At 38.0% G+C, this 22450-nt stretch overlaps 1 protein-coding gene across 1 annotated transcript in view; it reads left to right on the top strand.

The window, feature by feature from the left end:
• Positions 1–22450, top strand: part of LOC136874874 (uncharacterized) — a 210034-nt gene that overhangs the window by 79794 nt on the left and 107790 nt on the right. The window contains exon 5 of the mRNA XM_067148570.2: positions 20767–20904. Coding sequence (XP_067004671.2) covers positions 20767–20904 — 138 coding nt within the window. The remainder of the gene's footprint in view (positions 1–20766; positions 20905–22450) is intronic.

Here is a 22450-nt window from a genome sequence, read left to right as displayed (position 1 = left end):
ATGGTAATAAAATCAAAATAGTAACTCAGTTTAAATATCTTGGAGAAGTAATAACACATAACTTAAATGAAAAAATCTCAATCCAAGTAAGAACAAATAGATTAGCTAAAGCACAAAAATTAACATGGGATATCTACAAAAAGAAATGTCTATCAATAAATACAAAAATAAAACACTACAACACAGTTATAAAACCGGAAGCTACATATGCAGCAGAAACACTCTTTTACCTGAATAAACAATCAAAGACTGACAGACTTCAGAAAATTGAAAGGAGGATTGGAAGAACCTGTATCAACAAAAAATATCAGAAAGATGGACAGTGGCGGTTAATACCTAACAAAGTCGTGTACAAAGAGCTAGAACCCATTACAGATACTATGCGTAAGAGGAGACTGGGATTCTTTGGACATATCATGAGGATGCAGGACTCGAGACTTCTGAAACAACTAGTACAACACAATCTCGTCTCAAAAAATACCACAACAGGATGTAAATGGATCAGAGAAGTAAGAGAGGATCTGAAGGAAATAGGCCTTACAACAGAAGACACCAAAAATAAGATAAAATTGAATACAAAACTCAAGAATACAAACCTCCGCTTTACCCTTACACAAAACAAACCAACAACACGCACATTTTCAACTGAGGAAAGGGCACGAAGATCGGAGCGTCTGAAGAAGTACTGGGAGAACCGCAAAGCCCGAACAATCCCTTCAAAGAGACCTGAACGACGGACTGACTAAAGTGATCCTATGTGGTCATAAAAGAAGAAGAAGAAGAAGAAACCCAAAATTACCCACAGTGAAAGCAATGCCAAAGATCCACAAGACCGTTGTCCCCATGAGACCTATCATTTTTAGAAATAGTCCCACTTACAGAATATCCCAATTCATCCAGAAAATCCTAAAATGACTACCACTCTTAAGTGAACACATCAGTGAAGTACTCCATAGAACTTTGTAACAAAATTAAGGACCTAAATATATGGAAACATCACACTCTCCGTTCCGTTAACGTAACCAGCATGTATGCCAATGTTCCCATCAACAATACTATCAAACTAATACAGAGCAACTTAACTAAATTTAGTGAATTAGGTACAGTGGAAATAGACGAATTCATCCAGATTTTAAAATTTGTGTTAAACAATAACTATTTTACCTTCAACAACATAATATATCAGCAGATAGGTCTTCCTATGGTTTTACTGGCTTCTGTAATCCTAGCTAAAGTATATATATATATAGATCATTTACAGTAGAGCACTCGAACATCATCAGAAAAATCAATGGTATTAGACACTGGACACATTATGTCGAAGGTATTTTCATTCACTATTATAGACCTGCATACCACTAACAGCTTGACGAAGTACTCAAGCAACTTAATAACATTGATCTGCTCATAAAATTCACTATGGAATAAGAAAATAATAATTTGCTTAATTATCTTGATATAATGGGTTTAACAAGGCAATCATAAATAGAATAGAATAGAAGACTACACTAGTTAAAGATTCTACCCCTAGAGAGAAGTTTTCCATGTTTACATTTAAAAACAATAACATATACCAACATATTGCAACAGTAAATGTACTGACACTAGTGGGAAAGACAGAGGAACTGGTTGACTTCATGATAGAGAAAGATATAGCCTTACTTGGACTGTGCGAGACCAAGAAGAGGGGTACAGGCGAGATCCCTCTGAGAGAAGGATACAGGCTGTATTACAGCGGAAGATCTGAAGCAAAAAATGGAGTGGCCATCATACTTAGAAGAGAAATCCAAGAATATGTGGAATATACAAAGTACATCAGCGATAGGATGATGATGATGAGACTCCAGTTTGAAAATGGCATGAAAGATCTATTTCAGTTGTATGCCCCACAAACTGGTTGCATAGATGAACATCTAGAGGACTTCTTAGAGGAAGTGGAGAGCCAGGTAGAAGATAAGGAAGTACTATTGATGGGAGATCTAAATGCACAAGTTGGAATGGAAAGACAAGGAAAGGAAGATGTTGTAGGGCCCTTTGGATATGGAAATGTAAATCCAGAAGGTGAGTTGTTGGTGGATTTTTGCATGAGGAATCAAATGATTGTTGCAAACACCTGGTTTAGGAAGAAGAACAGTCAGAAGATTACAAGGTATGGTTGGGGAGACAGACGAACAAAGACCATGATTGATTATATAATCATAGAGAAAGAACACCGGAAGAACCTTGTAGATGTAACAGCCATGCCTGAAAAAGCCTTTGGTGGAGATCATAGAGTTGTGATAGGAAAATTGAAAGTTGGAAAGATTGAAAAACCCCAATTAAGAAGAGAGAAAAGAATTAAAGTATGGAAGTTGAAGGAGAAAAGCATACAAGAAGAATTTCAAAGGGAAATAATACCCTTGGTACCCAGGACAGAGGTGGGGAATGTTGAAGAGGAATGGAAAAGATTTAAGGAAGCACTGATTGGATGTGCAGAAAAAGGTGTGTGGTAGAACATCAGGAAATGTGAAGAACAAAGAAACACACTGGTGGAATGATAGGGTAAAGATTAAAGTGAAGGAAAAGAAAATGGCATGGAAAGCATGGAAAACATCTAAGACTGAAGAAAGTAGAAGAAAATATGTGGAGGCAAAGAATTTGGCCAAGAAAGTAGTGGAGGAAGAAAAGAGGAAAAGCTGGGCCTTATTCACACAGAAATTGAGAGATGATATGCAGGGCAGCAAGAAATTACTGTATGATATCTTAAGAAACAAAAAGAGAAATCAAGTAAACACCAGATTTGTGAAGGATGAAGGTGGCATAATTTTAACAAAGCCAGAAGAAATAAGAAATAGATGGAGAGAGTATTTTCAGAAGCTGCTGAACACAAGAACGGATGACAGTCATTCAATGGACGACCAGGAAAGGCAATTAGTTGACGAAGAAATGGATAAAGAAATTACAATGAATGAAATTGAAATGGCAGTAAGAAAGATGAAGAATGGAAAAACTGCTGGAATAGATGAAATTTCAGTGGAGATGATAAAGGCAGCTGGAGCTGTAGGCCTGCAGTGGACATATCGGGTTCTCAGGAATGTCTGGGAGAATAAGGAGGTCCCTGAGGATTGGCAAAAAGGAATAATCATCCCAATTTTCAAGAAAGGTGATAAGAAAGTTTTGAAGAACTACAGGGGAATTACTCTAATATCCCATGTTGCTAAGATAATGGACAGGGTACTGGAAAGTAGAATAAGGTTGAGGGTTGAGAAGCAGATACAGGAAAATCAGTTTGGTTTCAGAAGTGGAAGGTCAACAATAGAGCCCATTTTCATTATGAGACAACTAATGGAAAAGCATTGGGAGTACGGGAATGATATGGTGATGACATTCATTGACATTGAAAAGGCATATGACAGTGTCCCCAGGATGAAAGTTTGGGACAGTCTGGTGCAAAAAGGAATTGGACAGGGATTAATAAAAATGATCATGGCAATGTATAAGGAATGTTGTAGTTGCGTTCAAACACAAGTTGGCAGGACAAGTTGGTTCAAAATAATTAGCGGGCTGAGACAGGGAAGTGTTCTATCACCTGTCCTGTTTACAACAGTAATGGATGACATCACGAGAACACCAAAAGCAGCCTATGGAGGAAGAGAAATGAACATGATGTTATTTGCAGATAATATTGTGATTTGGGTAGAAGACGACAGGAAGGTTCAAGAACAGTTGAATGTGGTGAATGGGAAGATCGAAGAATGTGGATTGAAAATAAGTGTAGAAAAGAGTAAAACTCTTGTTATGACTAGAGGGGAGAAAGAAGGGAAAGGTCAGATTAGACTTGCAGACAAGCCCCTGGAAGTAGTGGAAACGTTTAAATACCTGGGGAGTGAATTAATGGAGAATGCTCGACTGGATGCTGAGATTAGTAAAAGGATTCAAGCTGGAAGTTGTTTCTCTCATAGTGTAAGAAATATGTTATGGGACAAAGATGTGCCAATGGAAGCAAAGGATACTATGTACAAGATGTATTACGTACCCATAACAACTTACGGAGCAGAAACTTGGACAATGACAAAGAAGGATGAGAGTCGAATACAGGCAGCTGAAATGAAATTCTTGAGGAGTATGATACAGAAGAGTAGATGAGACAAAATAAGGAATGAGAAAATCCGGGAAGATTTTGGAGTGGAAAAAATGAATGATAGAATAGAGAAGAGCCGACTAAGATGGTTTGGGCACATAAAGCGAATGAGCGACGAAAGAATGCCAAAAAAGGTGATGGAAATGCAAATCCAAGGAAGGAGAGGCCGTGGACAACCACGATTGAGATGGAAGGATACCATCCAACGCAGCATTATAGAAAGAAACCTGGTCTGGGACACAGTGTTGGAGGAGGAGTGGTGGAAAGACCGAAGAAAGTGGAGAGGTACCATATTTGCCCCTACCCGGCTACAGCTGGTTAAAGGGAAATGATGATGATGATGATGATGATGATGATGATGATGATGATGATGATGATGAACATATACCAAATCACCAACATTAAAAAAAAAAAATGAAAATAGCTTTCAGGACTAGCTATACCAATTCAAAATTAATTTTCAACTCCAATACTACTACTACTACTACTAATAATAATAATAATACACTAACTCTGGTATTAACAAATTAGAGTGCTGATTTTGGGAGTCTTCTTACATTGGACAAACAGGTAGGAATTTTATAATAAGGTATGCAGAACGTTTTAGTGCAATAAAACGTAATCATTTTTCAGACATTAGTGCACACCACAAAGATTATACGATTATATGACAATAGACCAAGATATGAAGATCCTGCAGTATAAACAAAAGGGCCCTTTATTTGATATTCTAGAAAACATTCATATCAACATTGATCAATATAGGAAGCCCTCCAGTGAGTTAAATTGAATTAATGAAAGAAGGGACATTTTTTGAGAGCTTCACTCCACTTATTTGCAAAACAATGATCTCACAATAAGAATAAATCCTGCCCTCAGCATACAAAAACTACACTTACTCCCCTCACTTCTCCAACACACTCTACCCCTCACCTCAATACCACTCACCCAACTAGTCACATCAGTGTTACCTCACCAGTTAGAAGCACATCAAGAAGCAAGGCTTTCAAACAAACAAGATCAGGCTGCGCCAGTGGGCAACATAAAAAAGAGTAGGTTACACTCTCATATTCAATAATAATAATGTTATTTGCTGTATGTCCCACTAACTACTTTCACGGTTTTTGGAGACGCTGAAGTGCCGGAACTTAATCCCACAGGAGTTCTTTTTTGTGTCAGTAAATCTACCACCATGATGCTGACATATTTGAGCACCTTACACCACCTACCTATTTACACTGGATCGGTCAAAACTGGCTAGAAACTGCCAGGAGCTGAATCTGGGCTTCTTAGACTAGAGAAACAAAGTGTAAAAGGCATGTCCCCAAAGTAGGGAGACAGTAATGTAGAGCAGAGGTCAATTAAAACAAATAAAGTTTATTAACATAAGCTTAGCAAGAAAAGATTAAGATATGGGCATAAAGCAAGCAAAATCGGGAAACACAGGGAGTCGAATACCCACACACATAGTTTGTGAAGATATATTAATCGCAATCGAGTCGTTTGACTCATCAAACTGGTTCTCATGAAATTTTACACTGTTGGAACAGAGGTACCATGAAAAGGGATACAATTATATTCAATTGTTACCAGACATCATCATCATCATCATCATCATCATCATCATCATCATCATCATCATTTCCCTTTATCCAGCTGTAGCCGGGTAGGGGCAAATATGGTTCCTCTCCACTTTCTTTGGTCTTTCCACCACTCCTCCTCCAACACTGTGTCCCAGTCCAGGTTTCTTTCTATAATGCTGCGTTGGATGGTATCCTTCCATCTCAATCGTGGTTGTCCATGGCCTCTCCTTCCTTGGATTTGCATTTCCATCACCCTTTTTGGCATTCTTTCGTCGCTCATTCGCTTTATGTGCCCAAACCATCTTAGTCGGCTCTTCTCTATTCTATCATTCATTTTTTCCACTCCAAAATCTTCCCGGATTTTCTCATTCCTTATTTTGTCTCGTCTACTCTTCTGTATCATACTCCTCAAGAATTTCATTTCGGCTGCCTGTATTCGAGTCTCATCCTTCTTTGTCATTGTCCAAATTTCTGCTCCGTAAGTTGTTATGGGTACGTAATACATCTTGTACATAGTATCCTTTGCTTCCATTGGCACATCTTTGTCCCATAACATATTTCTTACACTATGAGAGAAACAACTTCCAGCTTGAATCCTTTTACTAATCTCAGCATCCAGTCGAGCATTCTCCATTAATTCACTCCCCAGGTATTTAAACGTTTCCACTACTTCTAGGGGCTTGTCTGCAAGTCTAATCTGACCTTTCCCTTCTTTCTCCTCTCTAGTCATAACAAGAGTTTTACTCTTTTCTACACTTATTTTCAATCCACATTCTTCAATCTTCCCATTCACCACATTCAACTGTTCTTGAACCTTCCTGTCGTCTTCTCCCCAAATCACAATGTCATCTGCAAATAACGTCATGTTCATTTCTCTTCCTCCATATGCTGCTTTTGCTGTTCTCATGATGTCATCCATTACTATTGTAAACAGGATTGGTGATAGAACACTTCCCTGTCTCAGCCCACTAATTATTTTGAACCAACTTGTCCTGCCAACTTGTGTTTGCACGCAACTACAACATTCCTTATACAATGCCATGATCATTTTTATTAATCCCTGTCCAATTCCTTTTAGCACCAGACTGTCCCAAACTTTCGTCCTAGGGACACTGTCATATGCCTTTTCAATATCAATGAATGTCATCACCATATCATTCCCGTACTCCCAATGCTTTTCCATTAGTTGTCTCATAATGAAAATGGGCTCTATTGTTGACCTTCCACTTCTGAAACCAAACTGATTTTCCTGTATCTGCTTCTCAACCCTCAACCTTATTCTACTTTCCAGTATCCTTTCCATTATCTTAGCAACATGGGATATTAGAGTAATTCCCCTGTAGTTCTTCAAAACTGTCTTATCACCTTTCTTGAAAATTGGGATGATTATTCCTTTTTGCCAATCCTCAGGGACCTCCTTATTCTCCCAGACATTCCTGAGAACCCGATATGTCCACTGCAGGCCTACAGCTCCAGCTGCCTTTATCATCTCCACTGAAATTTCATCTATTCCAGCAGTTTTTCCATTCTTCATCTTTCTTACTGCCATTTCAATTTCATTCATTGTAATTTCTTTATCCATTTCTTCATCAACTAATTGCCTTTCCTGGTCGTCCATTGAATGACTGTCATCCGTTCTTGTGTTCAGCAGCTTCTGAAAATACTCTCTCCATCTATTTCTTATTTCTTCTGGCTTTGTTAAAATTATGCCACCTTCATCCTTCACAAATCTGGTGTTTACTTGATCTCTCTTTTTGTTTCTTAAGATACCATACAGTAATTTCTTGCTGCCCTGCATATCATCTCTCAATTTCTGTGTGAATAAGGCCCAGCTTTTCCTCTTTTCTTCCTCCACTACTTTCTTGGCCAAATTCTTTGCCTCCACATATTTTCTTCTACTTTCTTCAGTCTTAGATGTTTTCCATGCTTTCCATGCCATTTTCTTTTCCTTCACTTTAATCTTTACCCTATCATTCCACCAGTGTGTTTCTTTGTTCTTCACATTTCCTGATGTTCTACCACACACCTTTTTCTGCACATCCAACCAGTGCTTCCTTAAATCTTTTCCATTCCTCTTCAACATTCCCCACCTCTGTCCTGGGTACCAAGGGTATTATTTCCCTTTGAAATTCTTCTTGTATGCTTTTCTCCTTCAACTTCCATACTTTAATTCTTTTCTCTCTTCTTAATTGGGGTTTTTCAATCTTTCCAACTTTCAATTTTCCTATCACAACTCTATGATCTCCACCAAAGGCTTTTTCAGGCATGGCTGTTACATCTACAAGGTTCTTCCGGTGTTCTTTCTCTATGATTATATAATCAATCATGGTCTTTGTTCGTCTGTCTCCCCAGCCATACCTTGTAATCTTCTGACTGTTCTTCTTCCTAAACCAGGTGTTTTCAACAATCATTTAATTCCTCATGCAAAAATCCACCAACAACTCGCCTTCTGGATTTACATTTCCATATCCAAAGGGCCCTACAACATCTTCCTTTCCTTGTCTTTCCATTCCAACTTGTGCATTTAGATCTCCCATCAATAGTACTTCCTTATCTTCTATCTGTTTCTCCACTTTCTCTAAGAAGTCCTCTAGATGTTCATCTATGCAACCAGTTTGTGGGGCATACAACTGAAATAGATCTTTCACGCCATTTTCAAACTGGAGTCTCATCATCATCATCCTATCGCTGACGTACTTTGTATATTCCAGATATTCTTGGATTTCTCTTCTAAGTATGATGGCCACTCCATTTTTTGCTTCAGGTCCTCCGCTGTAATACAGCCTGTATCCTTCTCTCAGAGGGATCTCCCCTGTACCCATCTTCTTGGTCTCGCACAGTCCAAGTATGGCTATATCTTTTTCTATCATGAAGTCAACCAGTTCTTCTGTCTTTCCCATCAGTGTCAGTACATTAACTGTTGCAATTTTGATGTAGTTTGGTGCTGGTTGCCCATTTTTCACAGTTCCCCCAGCACCTGAAGAGCTGCGCGTCGCTTTTAGCAGGGGACGCCCTAACCTTTTCCGAGGCACCATATCTGCTTTGTTCATATAGGCTATGGTTATGATGGGCTCGCCACACCCAAAGGCATTTTATACCTACTGCCAGGTTCAAAATTAGGCCGCCCCTAACATGGAGACAGACGCCTTTCGTAGCCGCTCCTCTGGAGTACAGACGCTACGGGTATGCCCCTTCCGCCATCTCCGCCATACCGAAGTCCACCTTCTCCGCCGTAGATGCCGTTGAGGTCTTCACTCGTAACCCTGAGCTGGGACCCATACCAGATGTTACACACCGGGTCAGTGTGCTCTGGGACTCACATAGGCAGGGGCACCACTCCCTGGGTAGGGCTGCCTCCGAAGAGGGTCCCTACCTGCTACCTACCTAATTACCAGACAGTGGTAATTAAAACGTGATCCAAAGTATTTCGTTCTTAGGGACCAGATGTCATAAAAAGGTGAAAGTAACAGCTTTCACACAAGAAAATATTATTACGGCTCCCCAGATAAAGTCAAGGCTTTTTTAAAGGAAACATGGCTCCCAACAATCTCCATAGAGACTGTATCCCCAGAAATAAAAAATCCCAGTGAAGCAATGCTGGTAGAAAAGAAAACAAATATGGAACACAAGGAGGTTAAAAAGGAGTTACCATAGTTATGGAAACAAATAAACATGAGTCAAATGCAACAAGTAAAATGAGAGTAAAATCCCAAAATAAGCATTTAAATCGGCTGAGCAAGCCAGAAACAAATGCGAGGTAAAATAAAAATAATAAAAACAAATATCCATAAGATGCTGAAAAATAACACAGGTCCGATAACCATACTACACTCACACACATACTCAGAGGCCAAATATGCGAAGCAGAATGAATAAATAATATAATATCAAGACACGTTACAATAAGAATTGTAACAGCATGACAAGAATCAGTCAATGGCCCATGAGCTTGATCTGAGAGCACAGATCAGATATCTGGGTCGCTGCAAATAGGCCTGGCTCACCCAGTCGACACCATAACAAAAATAACTACACACCGCATGACACGCATTCATATTGCACATTAAGGCGAACATGAATCGTACAGCATCAGCGTTAAACCATATTACAGAACATAAGCTCAAGCCAGACGTCGAAGCCGAAGAGAAATAAAAGGTCTCCAATCAAAACCCAGAAACAAACTCATCACACACACAAAACAATCGGATCAGTGCTACCTTTCACTCAACGTAGGAACGATAACATAATAAGCAGACATGAAGAAAAAGGAAGGACACTGAAATATGTCTGCAGCAAAAAAAAAATAATACACAGAACAATGATCTCTCAGTAAACAAAACCAGTATAACTATGGCAAGCCAAGGAAGGATAAAGGATACCTGGAGATTGAAGAAATCAATTGCATTGATTCTAAGTAATCATATTAATTGACTTTGAACTGAAAGAGCCATACAAGGTAAAGTATGAATCTTTTTTAAATGCCATTTACATGAGATGAAAATCATCTTGTAGACTTATGTCTCCATCTTTTTTATCCAAGCCTTTATGGTCCCCAGATCAGAGATCATACGATTCGAAAATAAGCTAGAAAGAAATGCTTTGGCAATCCTCCGTTACATGAGGTGTCATTTGCCTAATTGCGATGAACTACACGTCAAGTTAGGCATAGAAAATACTAACCAGTCACAACTGACTGATCTATGACATCGTAAAGAATGCGATATCAGTAAAGTAAGATATGAAGGTAATGAGGTGCGGCACAACCTTCAAATACCATCGGACTGAGCCAGGATCGAACCTGCTAAGTTGGGGTCAGAAGGCCAGCACCTCAGCTGTCTGATCCACTCAGCCCGGCACTCTCATATTCATCCGACTATAGACCTCTTATTGTATGTTATCCAGCACATATATTCATTCTTTTTCTTTCTATTACAGATTAAATGAAAATCCACTAGAATTAATGACTTGACGGTTTACTCACGTGAATCAAAACCACAACCATACTGGTTATCTGGCACAAAATTATGGCCCTATTCTATCCAGCACATGTAGCCCCATCTAATTAAACACACCAATAGGTCATATAATTACTGACTAAACTTACATATACAAAATGTCGAAGATGGATAATTTATACTTAAATCAAACAATAATGTGTTATTTTTTAGAATTTAGAGAGACCTCCAACCTCACACAATTGTTTTATGTATTTTATCAGTTATGTCAACTAAGACAACACTAAGATAGACACTTTTAGACCCTAAATGAAGAAAAATTGATTTTATCAGTTAAGTGTAAGAGAGGACCATGAGTCCTAACTTCGCCACTATTAAAGACAAATAAATAAAATAAATAAATTTTAATCATAGTATACTATTAGCAATATCTTTTTCTTTTTCTTTTTCTTTTTTTGTAATCTTATGTTAACCCACGAGGATAACTCTATAGAGTTGAAACATGTATGGGTAAAAATACTCCACATTATTAGATAGTATCTTGTGTTGTATAGGAGGGCTGCATTAAATTATCTTGTTGGAGATTCAACCGTCAATATGGAATTAAGTTCATTACCAGCAAGGAGATTTGAAGTGGTGATTTGAGGTACAGAGAAGGTAATGGCCATAGCCTATAAAAGTATCTGTCCTGACATTTGCCTTAGTGCAGGAGAATGGAAAACCACAGAAAACCATTCTCAGGGCAGCTGGCAATGGGGACCAGCCCCTTTACATCCCTAATGTAGAGCTGCAAGGCTAGAAAAACTAATTGCTGTTAAGCTGAAGTGTACTCTACTCAGTTCTTCAAACTCAATTATCTCAGAACTTAACTTTTATTATGTGTAATGTTCCAGGTGGTGCAAATTTCTCATAAAAACTAGTATACAATACTACATTACCAGACAACCAAAATGTAGAATAGTTTTTATTGTATTTGTTACGGAGATACCCGTGGAGCAGAAAGAGGTTAAAGAAGGTGTCGGGGGTTTTTTTTTTTTTTTTTTTTTTTGTCGTATGGCTTTTAGTGCCGGGATATCCCAGGATGGGTTCGGCTCGCCAGGTGCAGGTCTTTCTATTTGACTCCCGTAGGTGAACTGCGCGTCATGATGAGGATGAAATGATGATGAAGACAACACATACACCCAGCCCCCGTGCCGCTGGAATTAACCAATTAAGGTTAAAATCCCTGACCCGGCCGGGAATCGAACCCGGGGCTCTCTGAACCGAAGGCCAGTACGCTGACCGTTCAGCCAACGAGTCGGACAGGTGTCGGGGTGAATGTGTCTAACTACAATGTCAAGAATTGAATTTAAAACTTAAACTGAAGTTTATATTTTCAGAGCTTAAAACTTAACAATTTTTAATGACAATATTACAGGTACAAGTAGCAATCATTAAACAAGATTGGGAAAAAGTCCAAGATTCAGAACCATAACACTTTGGGCTTTAAGCCCCTAGTTTTACAGTTTTACAAAGGAAGAGGTATTATTTAATGAGGGGCAGAAATCCCCTAATTCAAGAGCACTTGCTCCCTAAAACCAAATATCTAGCCTTCCAGAGGCACTCTTAACACTTACAAAACTTGTAAAAGAGCTAACAGGCTCTCAGTTTCTCAAGGCAACATTGCATGAAAATCTGTCAATCACTGGCCTTACAAGGTGCAAATAGCTATATTATTATACACAGGTATCTAGTACCCAACCTACAGGGCCTTAGTGAACAGGAACAGGTTAAATAAGTGGCCCGAGTACAATCTGACTGGAGGGGATGACTGAGCTCCCCATCCCCCCAAAAAAAAAATTTTTTTTAATTTAACACGTAGGGCACTAGGCCGATGAAACAGGGGCTAATCCCAAACTACTGAGGTTGCACGGATGGAAATAACTTAAATACATAGCACAAACTTGGGTACCTCCAACCAAGATGAAGGGGAACTTGAGAGGGTACATCACTCTCTATCCCCGATTTACAGTTAAAGATTTTATGAAGTTTTTTTTTTTTTTTACAATAGCCAGCAAAAAGTTACATTTTTTTAGAAAAAGTAGATTATCGTCGCCATAAGACCTATCTGTGTCGGTGCGACGTAAAGCAACTAGCACACACACAGAAAAAGTAGATTACATAGTTAATGATTCGGACCTTTCCCTTGGGTTAAACTGCGGAGTTAGCAAGAAAGAAAGATGTTATGTAGCCATTACCTTGTAGATGTACTGCTGACCGATGAAAGAGGCCGCTCGCCTCCTGCTTTGACACACACACTCAATAAGATGATGATCAATTGGCCAAGAGACGTGAGATTATAAACCCTCAGAGAAGGTTAATGGTTATGAATTTCATGTTTTTGGTCCGTATTGAACTGAGAATAATATATAAGTAATAATAATAACAACGTAAATGTTTCCACCTTTTCAATACTAAAATATATTCACAAAATTATAAATTACACGGTACTAGTTTCGACCCATCTAGGGGTCATCATCAGCCGTATTGGAGCAAAGATCACTTTTGGCGAAATCCTAAGAAAATGTTATTTTAAAGAATAACAAGTGAAATGAGATGTTATTATGGTAATAGTTAATAATACAAGGAATATACATACTAATAGGTTTTTAACAAAGAATAAAGTATAAATGGGGTGTTGTAAAAATTATAATCATGGAAATCAGTAAGTTCTTGTAATGAAATGACATATATAAAATTATATATGGCTTAGGAAGAGGGCTTAAGGTGGGGCTGAAGGGTGCGGGATCAAATGTACCACCTGTAAAAAAAACCTACATCGGGCAAACCGGGAGAAACTTCATTATCAGATACCACGAGCACACTAACGCAATAAAATACAACAGGTTTTCAGCCATCGGCCAACACATGCAAGATTATAACCATAATTTCACCAATATTGAACAAGACATGGACATCCTCGTATTAGCAAACAAGGGCCCTTTACTCAACATAATGGAAAATTACTACATACACCTAGACCAATACTTTAATGCCAGTCACAATCTCAATGAAATCTCAGAGAAACCCAACATACTCTTCGATTTATTTATCACTTTCCTCAGAAACAATAATGCAGCCAACCTAAACTCAATCCTAAATTTAATCAAAGGTACTTTTCCAAGACAATTACACTTTCTCCAGCACCCTTCAGCCCCACCTTAAGCCCTCTTCCTAAGCCATATATAATTTTATATATGTCATTTCAATACAAGAACTTACTGATTTCCATGATTATAATTTTTACAACACCCCATTTATACTTTATTCTTTGTTCTTTATTCTTTGTTAGTATGTATATTCCTTGTATTATTAACTATTACCATAATAACATCTCATTTCGCTTGTTATTCTTTAAAATAACATTTTCTTAGGATTTCGCCAAAAGTGATCTTTGCTCCAATACGGCTGATGATGACCCCTAGATGGGTCGAAACTAGTACCGTGTAAGTTATAATTTTGTGAATATATTTTAGTATTGAAAAGGTGGAAACGTTTACGTTGTTATTATTATTACTTATATATTATCCTCAGAGAAGGTTCGAGATCATTCAGGAATAAACCAGCCACACCCTCTCAATTTCATTGGTCCAATTCAAAGTTACACTTCAGGATCGAACAAGAAGCCAGTGATTAGTAGAAAATTAATTACAGAAATTAGGGATTGGCTAGATTCAAAACTGGCAGAAATAAAAAGGAAACATTGCCAACCCAAAAATAAATGAACATCAATCAGTAAAAAAAAACTTATGAATACAAAACTTCTTTGAATTATAAGTTCTTATACCTCGCACCAGGGTGCATGATCATAGTTTTTAGTAGTGTCCTCTGAGGAAGAACGTCCAAACTTCTTGATGGATAGCAAACAAAACTAGTAGAAATTCAGTCAGTTCATGAAACTTCACAATAAGACAATTACATCTTATTTCTGTGGTGACATCTTCTGAGTAAATTTCACCAATAGAGGAATTCATTTAGGCGCTAGTTTTAAATGCGCGGCATTGAGGTGTACCTCCTGGTACAGTACTAATAACAAACTAAGTAAAGGTACATTATCATCAAGTCAAAGAGCTTTTACGAGATGACAAAGTACCCAAGAAAACAAAATTAACATTATATAAACAGTATTTCATACCACTTGTAACATACAGACTAGAAACGCTGGTAACTAATAAGAGACAATATAGTAAGATCCAAGCAGCAGAAATGAAATTTTTAAGAACATCAGTTAAAAGGACAAGAAGAGATAAAATTCAAAATATTGAAATCAGAGAAGAGCTGAATATAGAACCGTTAGTACAGAACATACAGAAAGCCAGACTGAGATGGTTCGGACATGTAAAAAGAATGGGAAAGGAACAAGTAGCAAGAAGGGAATTGGAAAGAGAAGTTAAGAGAAAGAGACCAGTTGGAAGACTGAGAGGAAGGTGGATGGATCAGATTTGGAAGGACATTAGAGAAGCTGGATTGGATGTGGCGGAAGTAATGGAGCAGGAAAAGTGGAAGGGCATAAGGGAGTGGAGGAGGCTTGTTAACCACACCTGGGCGACTGGAGTAGCACATTGATGATGATGATGATGACGATGATGATGGTGGTGGTGGTGATGATGATGATGATGATGATGATGATGATGATGATGATGAGTGTCTTTGTTTCATGGGGTAAAATACCTTGAAATATGGTGTAAAAACCTTTAAAATATATAAAAAATTGAAATTAGTGATCATTGAGTACATTTTAGGGGATTAAATAATGTTCTTTTATATAATGGAAAGGTATTATTTTCCAAGTTTTCAGCCTCTTGCATACAGTTTTATACTGCATGGGGCATTTTGAAATATACCAAATTTTCAAGTACTGTAGGTCAACCATGAAAGATGTCATGAGTCAAAAATTAGTCATGTAAACTAGATGAAATTAACAAGTGATTCCATTACTATTATTCTGAACATGTTACTAAAATTTCAAGCTGATTGTTGGAAAACTGTGTAAAATAGGAAAATGTGTCCCAAGGTTCCTTAAGATACATGAAACTCTGAACATATTAAACAGTCTCTCTTATCAATTTCATAAAGACAAAGTAAAGGGTATTACATCTGTATGTACTTGGTTCCTCCCCTGCGAACCATGTGACCTTGCTGCGGCGGGGAGGCTTGCATATCCCAGTGAAGCAGATAGCCGAGCCACAGGTGCAGCCATATCAGATGGGTGTCTGTCGAGAGACCAGACTAACGAATGGCTCATCGAAAGTGGGGTAGCAGCTTTCGGAAGTTACAAGGGCGGCAGTCTAGATGATTGACTGATATGGCCTTGTAATAATAATATGGCTTAGCTGTGTTGATACTGCTACACAGATGAAAGCAACGGGGAAACTAAAGCCGTAAATAACTCCTGAGAACATGCAGCTCTCTCTGTATGAATGATGTACTGATGATGGCTTCTCCCCGGGTTAAATATTCCAGAGGTAAAATAGTCTCCCATTCAGATCCCCAGGTGGGACTACATGAGAAGGGGCAATCATCAGGAAGATGGATACTGACATTCTGTGAGTCGGAGCATGGAATGTTAGAAGTTTGAATCGTTAGAAGTGTGAAAACTACCGCACCATTTGTTTAGTATCTCATGCCTGCAAAATTTTAACACATATTATTTACAGATGAATAGAAAGACAAGTTGAAACTTAGTTGAGAGAAGAGCAATTTGGCTTCAGAAGAAATGTAGGAACATGTGAAGCAATCCTGACTTTACGTCTGATCTTAGAGTATCAAATAAAGAAGGACAAGCCCACATACATGGTGATCGTAGATCATGAAACGGCATATGATAATGTTGATTGGACCAAGCTATTTCAGATCCTGAAGGTGATCAGGATCAGATACCGAGAATGAAGACTTATTATCTGCAATCTGTATAAAAATCATCGGCAGAATAAGAATCAAGGGCTTTGAAAAAGAAGCAGCGATCCAGAAAGGAGGGAGGCAAGGTTGCAGTTTGTCTCCGCTACTTTTCAATATTTATATAGAACAGGCAGTAATGGAAATCAACAAGGATTTTGGGAAGGGAATCACAATCTAAGGAGAGAAAATCAAAACCCTGAGATTTGCTGATGATATTGTTAGTTTATCTGAGACAGCAGAAGATCTGGAGAAATTGCTGAATGGTATGGACAGAGTCTTGGGTAAGGAGTACACGATGAAAATAAATAAGTCCAAAACAAAAGTAATGGAGTGCAGTCGAACAAAGTCAGGTGATGCAGGAAAGATAAAATTAGGAAATGATGTGTTAAAGGAAGTAGATGAATATTGTTACTTGGGTAGTAAAATAAATAATAATGGCAGAAGTAAGGAGGACATAAAATGCAGACTAGCACAAGTAAAGAAGGCCTTTCGTAAGAAAAGAAATTTGCTCACTTCGAACACAGATATAGGAATTAGAAGGATGTTTTGAAGACTTTCATCTGGAACATGGCATTGTATGGAAGTGAAACATGGACGATAACTAGCTCAGAAAGAAAGAGAATATAAGGTTTCAAAATGTGGTGTTACAGAAGAATGCTGAAGGTGAGATGGATAGATCAAATCACGAATGAAGAGATACTGAATCGAATTGTTGAGAGGAGATTGATTTGGCTAAATTTGACCAGAAGAAGAGATGGAATGATAGGACACATCTTAAGATACCCAGTATTTGTGCAGTTGGTTCTTGAAGGAAGTACAGGCAATAAGAATGGTAGGAGTAGACCAACGTATGAATATGACAAGCAGATTATCAAATCAAAATCAAAATCTCTTTATTTGCAAATGAGGTGTCTACCTCGGTGGCAAATGGTACACTAAAATACATTATTGTCAAGCACTAAATATTAAATTAACAAGAGAAGAAAATTTTTCCTATAATACAATATTATACAATTTACGCTAACAATGTTTTCTATTAAACACACAGCTCATCCTTAATAAATTTATATTGTTTACAAAATTCTAATTATAATATCTCCTGTACTACTTAATATAGTCAACTGATATACAGTATGTGGAATTGCTTCAAATGATACTATAAAACTGGTATAACATTAATATTTACATTGCATTTATTTATTTACTTTTTTTTTTTACCCGTTCTGGATCCTAAGTAGCATAACGACCTGCTGCGTCTTAACCAGAGCCCCTTTTGCCACCACTTTTCAGAGTTCCTGAAGGGCCTTCACAGCTACCGTAGCGGTCCCAGGGCCCTCGAAGTCCCCACTGTACTTCACCCCTACAGGCAGTCCCCTACTTTGGCTGTCCAAACTCCTTAGACCAGGGGATGAAATTAATTTATTCACACACATTTTTTTATTTACAATAACCTGCACCGGTCGAATGCCCTCTATCACTTCATTTATTTTCTCTGTTGTTGTTTATTCTCTTCTTGAATATCTGTACAGATTTTGGAAAAGGATCAAACACTACCCCTGGTAAACTGTTCCACTCCTTCACACCCTTCCCATTGAATGAAAATTTACCCCAATCGCTTCTGCTAAAATTCCTTCTAATTTTATATTTGTGGTCAGTCCTGCCGATATAATTATTTTCCAACTGAAGCCTCTCACGGATATCTCCCCATGCTTCTTCTCCTGTATAGGCTCTATATAATCCTGTAAGTCTAGTTTTCTCCCTTCTCTTACTTAAAGTTTCCCACCCAAGTTCCTTTAACATTTCTGATACACTACTCTTTCTCCTGAAATCCCCTGTTACAAATCTTGCTGCTTTCCTCTGCACACTATCTATTTCTTTTATTAGGTATTCTTGGTGAGGATCCCAAACACTGTTTGCATATTCCAATAATGGACGAACCATACTCAAGTAACTTTTTTCTTTTAATTCTTTGTTGCATCCTTTAAGTAGCCTCATTATGACATGTAATGATCTGTATGCTTTCCCAACAATGTCATCAATATGACCCTTCCAGTGCAAATTACTTTCAAATCTCACACCTAAGTATTTGCACTTGCCATCTTTTGGGATAACTACCTCATCCAAAGTATATTCAAATTCAGTTTTAAAGCTCCTGTTTGTAAAAGTTGTAACAGTTGATTTGCCTCCATTAACCTTCATATTATTTTCTTCAACCCATTGTTGGATACTTTCAAGGTCCCTTTGTAATTCTGAACAATCCTCAATGTTGTTTATTTCTCTATAAACAATTATGTCATCTGCATACAATCTTATTTTTGATGTTATATTGTTCCCTAAATCATTTGCGTATATTAAGAAAAGTAACGGACCGATTATACTACCCTGTGCAATTCCCTTCCAAACTTTCTCTTCCTGAGATACATTATTTCCTACTTTGACTTTCTGAACCCTTGAATTTAGAAATACCGGGCGAGTTGGCCGTGCGCGTAGAGGCGCGCGGCTGTGAGCTTGCATCCGGGAGATAGTAGGTTCGAATCCCACTATCGGCAGCCCTGAAGATGGTTTTCCGTGGTTTCCCATTTTCACACCAGGCAAATGCTGGGGCTGTACCTTAATTAAGGCCACGGCCGCTTCCTTCCAACTCCTAGCCCTTTCCTATCCCATCGTCGCCATAAGACCTATCTGTGTCGGTGCGACGTAAAGCCCCTAGCAAAAAAAAAAAAAATTTAGAAATGCTTTTATCCAACGTGTAACCCTTACGTCCAATCCTATTCCCTCCAATTTCTTTAATAATATTCCATGTTCCACTCTATCAAAGGCTTTGGAAAGATCTATGGCTATGCAATCTAACTGACCTCCTGAATCCAACTGATCTGATATGTCCTGCTGAAATCCCACCAGTTGTGCCTCACAAGAAAATTTCTTTCTAAATCCACACTGGCTCCTCATGAACCAATTTTTATCATCACATATCCCTCTGATGTACTTTGATATTAAACTCTCCAGAATTTTACAAACTATACTGGTCAGGCTGATTGGTCTGTAGTTCTCTGGTTTCCTTTTATCACCCTTTCCTTTATAAATTGGTATTATTATAGATTCCTTCGATTCCTTTGGTATTACACTATTATTTATGACATAGTCAAAGAGAAATTTTAAATAAGGCACTATGTACCACCCCATTGTCTTTAATACCTCCCTAGTAATTTGATCACTTCCTGCATCTTTTCCTTGCTGAAGCAGTTGGATTTCTCTGAAAATATCTTCGTTTGTGAATGAGAAGCTTCTTGTTTCCCTCTGTCTCTCTCCCTCTCTATCTTCTGTTTCGGTTTCCAACTCTTGACAATCATCTACTGAATCTCTAAATTCCCTACTAAATAGGTTTGCTTTCTCAGTATCTGTTGAATAGTGTTCACCCCCTTCTCCCACCATTGTAGGAATTTGGACTCCTTTTCCTTTTTGATTCCTGATATATGAATACAGCTTTTTCCATTTCCCTTGTGGTCATTACCCTCTTGAAGTATGCCATTCATATAATTCTCTTTTGCTTCCTTTTTCACTCTATTCAGTTCCCTCATTAGCTGTTAGAGCTGATGTAGGATGCAGCAGTTACGTAGAAGTGAAAAGTTTAGCACAAAGTGTGGCATGGTGAGATGCATCAAATCAGTCTATGGACTGATGGCTCAAACAACCAAAATATACTCGGTTAAATTTAAAGTGGCTCAGCTGCTGTGGATTGCCACTTAGATGGCTAAGGCTCAAATCCTGTTGATTCAGTGTTAGAATTTCACCTGAAGAAATCAAGTGGTGTCAGGAAGAACTTCTGGTCTTAAAACCCTCTTCAAAACAAAAAATTTAGCCAGGGTGGCTCCAGTGGCTCCAGTGACTCCAGAAATACTTTGAATAAGCTGAAGAAAGTTTATGTACTCAGTTAAACTGCCAAGTAAAAGATTGACTGGATCTCTGTGTCAGCACAATAATTGATGACTCTTGCATAGTTTATAGAAAGAGGCTTGTATGTAAAAGATAATAATATATTTTAAAACTTTTTTTAATTGAGAAACTAATAAAATAAAGGGTTACTTGCTTGTTGTTTAAAGGGGTCTAACATCTAGGTCATTGGCCGAATAAATATGTATAATAATGTTATGGGACTTTCCTTTACTTCCAGATGGTCGTAGGAAATTTCACTCCCATGCACCCCGGAAAAACAGAATACAACCAAAATTTCAAATGGAATGATGCTGCTTCTCATCCATCTCCCGTCTTTGGCAAAGTACAGCCACCCAACCCTCATGCAACATACAAGGTGAGTACCCTGAAATGGCACAAACATTAAAATATAATCAGAGCTCTCTATAATTCATATTTCACTGTGACTTAAATATAAGAGAGCTTCCTGTTCCGTCAAAAATTCAAGTTAAAAGCAGTGTTTAAGTAATAATAATGAAATACATTTCTTTTTTTTTTTCTTCAGCATTTATCCTTCCTGGTGGCATGGTCTGCTACATGAATTTATTGTCTCCATTTACTTCTGTCCTGGGCCAAGTCAGGGTGGAGATTGACACTCTCCAGATCTTAGTAAAGAGTATCGGTCTATCGCTGCTTAGATCATCCGTTTGTCCTCCTACTGACGACTTGTAATTTGTAACTGGTCTTCGCGATAGTATCGGTCCCAGTATTAGTACATGTCCAAACTATCATAAGCAGCTCTCGCACATTTTTTCTTGAATCGGTGCAATGCCAAATCTTTCCCTGATGATTTCATTGGAGATGTAACCCAGTTTAGTGGAATACCAATGCAATATTAATTTGTTAAATACATTAAATACTTGTTTAATGCAACTTCACGTGTGTGGATATTCAGGATAATCATTTCATAGTCATTCATAGAACTGATGAACACAGGAAACTGTATCATAATGCATTCAGTATTTTTGAGTAATGTTGGAGCATGTTGGCTTTGTTATTTTGTTGATAGAAGTTGAAAATAAAGAAGAGAGTATTTGTGTAAATTTATACACCATTCGAAAGTGCACACTGAAATATGTAAAACCCTTGAATATTACATCCTATCGTGCATGTATCTACGAGTTACAGGGCGGTAAAGATGTGTGGGTGGGGTTGTCAATGTCCAATCGGAGTGAAGTTATTTTGAACTGCTGACCTGATGTAAGAAGAAGCAGGCAAGAGAGGGGAAGGAGGGAGACAGCACTGTGAATGCGGTGAGGTATCGTGAGTTGTGTATGAGCCATTCCGAAGTTAGCTTCTACCTATAAAAATGAACCCTCTTAACGTAGTAAATGCGTTTTATAATCACTTTAGAGAAAAGAATTTTCAGCTCTTGCCTGATACAGAAATAATATATATGCAGACTTAAGATATTAATGAATACAAACCAGTATCTGAAACAGTGTTAGTGCCTGACAAATGTGAATCTCCATCAGGAGAATCTACTTCATCTTCATCAAACAGGAATCAACATCAGAAGGTCCACAAAGGCTGGAAAAACAGAGTAGAATAGTCATTGGAAGAAAAAAGGAGGATTAAAAACACATGGTTGAGTGCGAAGAAGTGGAAGCCAAAGCAAACATTTCCTTACTTATTATGGAACTCTATATGATATTCTCAATTGAAGCACGAGATGCAGTTGTACCATTTTAAGGAAGATATTGCAAAAGCAGATTCTACTGGCAAGCCATCTTCTAGTTTAACAGTTCCACATAAATATAATCAGTTGTAGGAGTTGGTGTTTATGAAATTTATGGAATCTCGCACAGTCAGCTTGATAGTGCATGATATAAACTTCCGAAAATGGGCCTGTGAAGAAGCCAAATCCCTTTATTACCTTTGTC

The sequence above is a fragment of the Anabrus simplex genome, chromosome 5 (assembly GCF_040414725.1).
Source record: "Anabrus simplex isolate iqAnaSimp1 chromosome 5, ASM4041472v1, whole genome shotgun sequence".
In the NCBI taxonomy this organism is placed as follows: Eukaryota; Metazoa; Arthropoda; class Insecta; order Orthoptera; family Tettigoniidae; genus Anabrus; species Anabrus simplex.
This window is presented reverse-complemented; position numbering and strand designations above follow the sequence as displayed.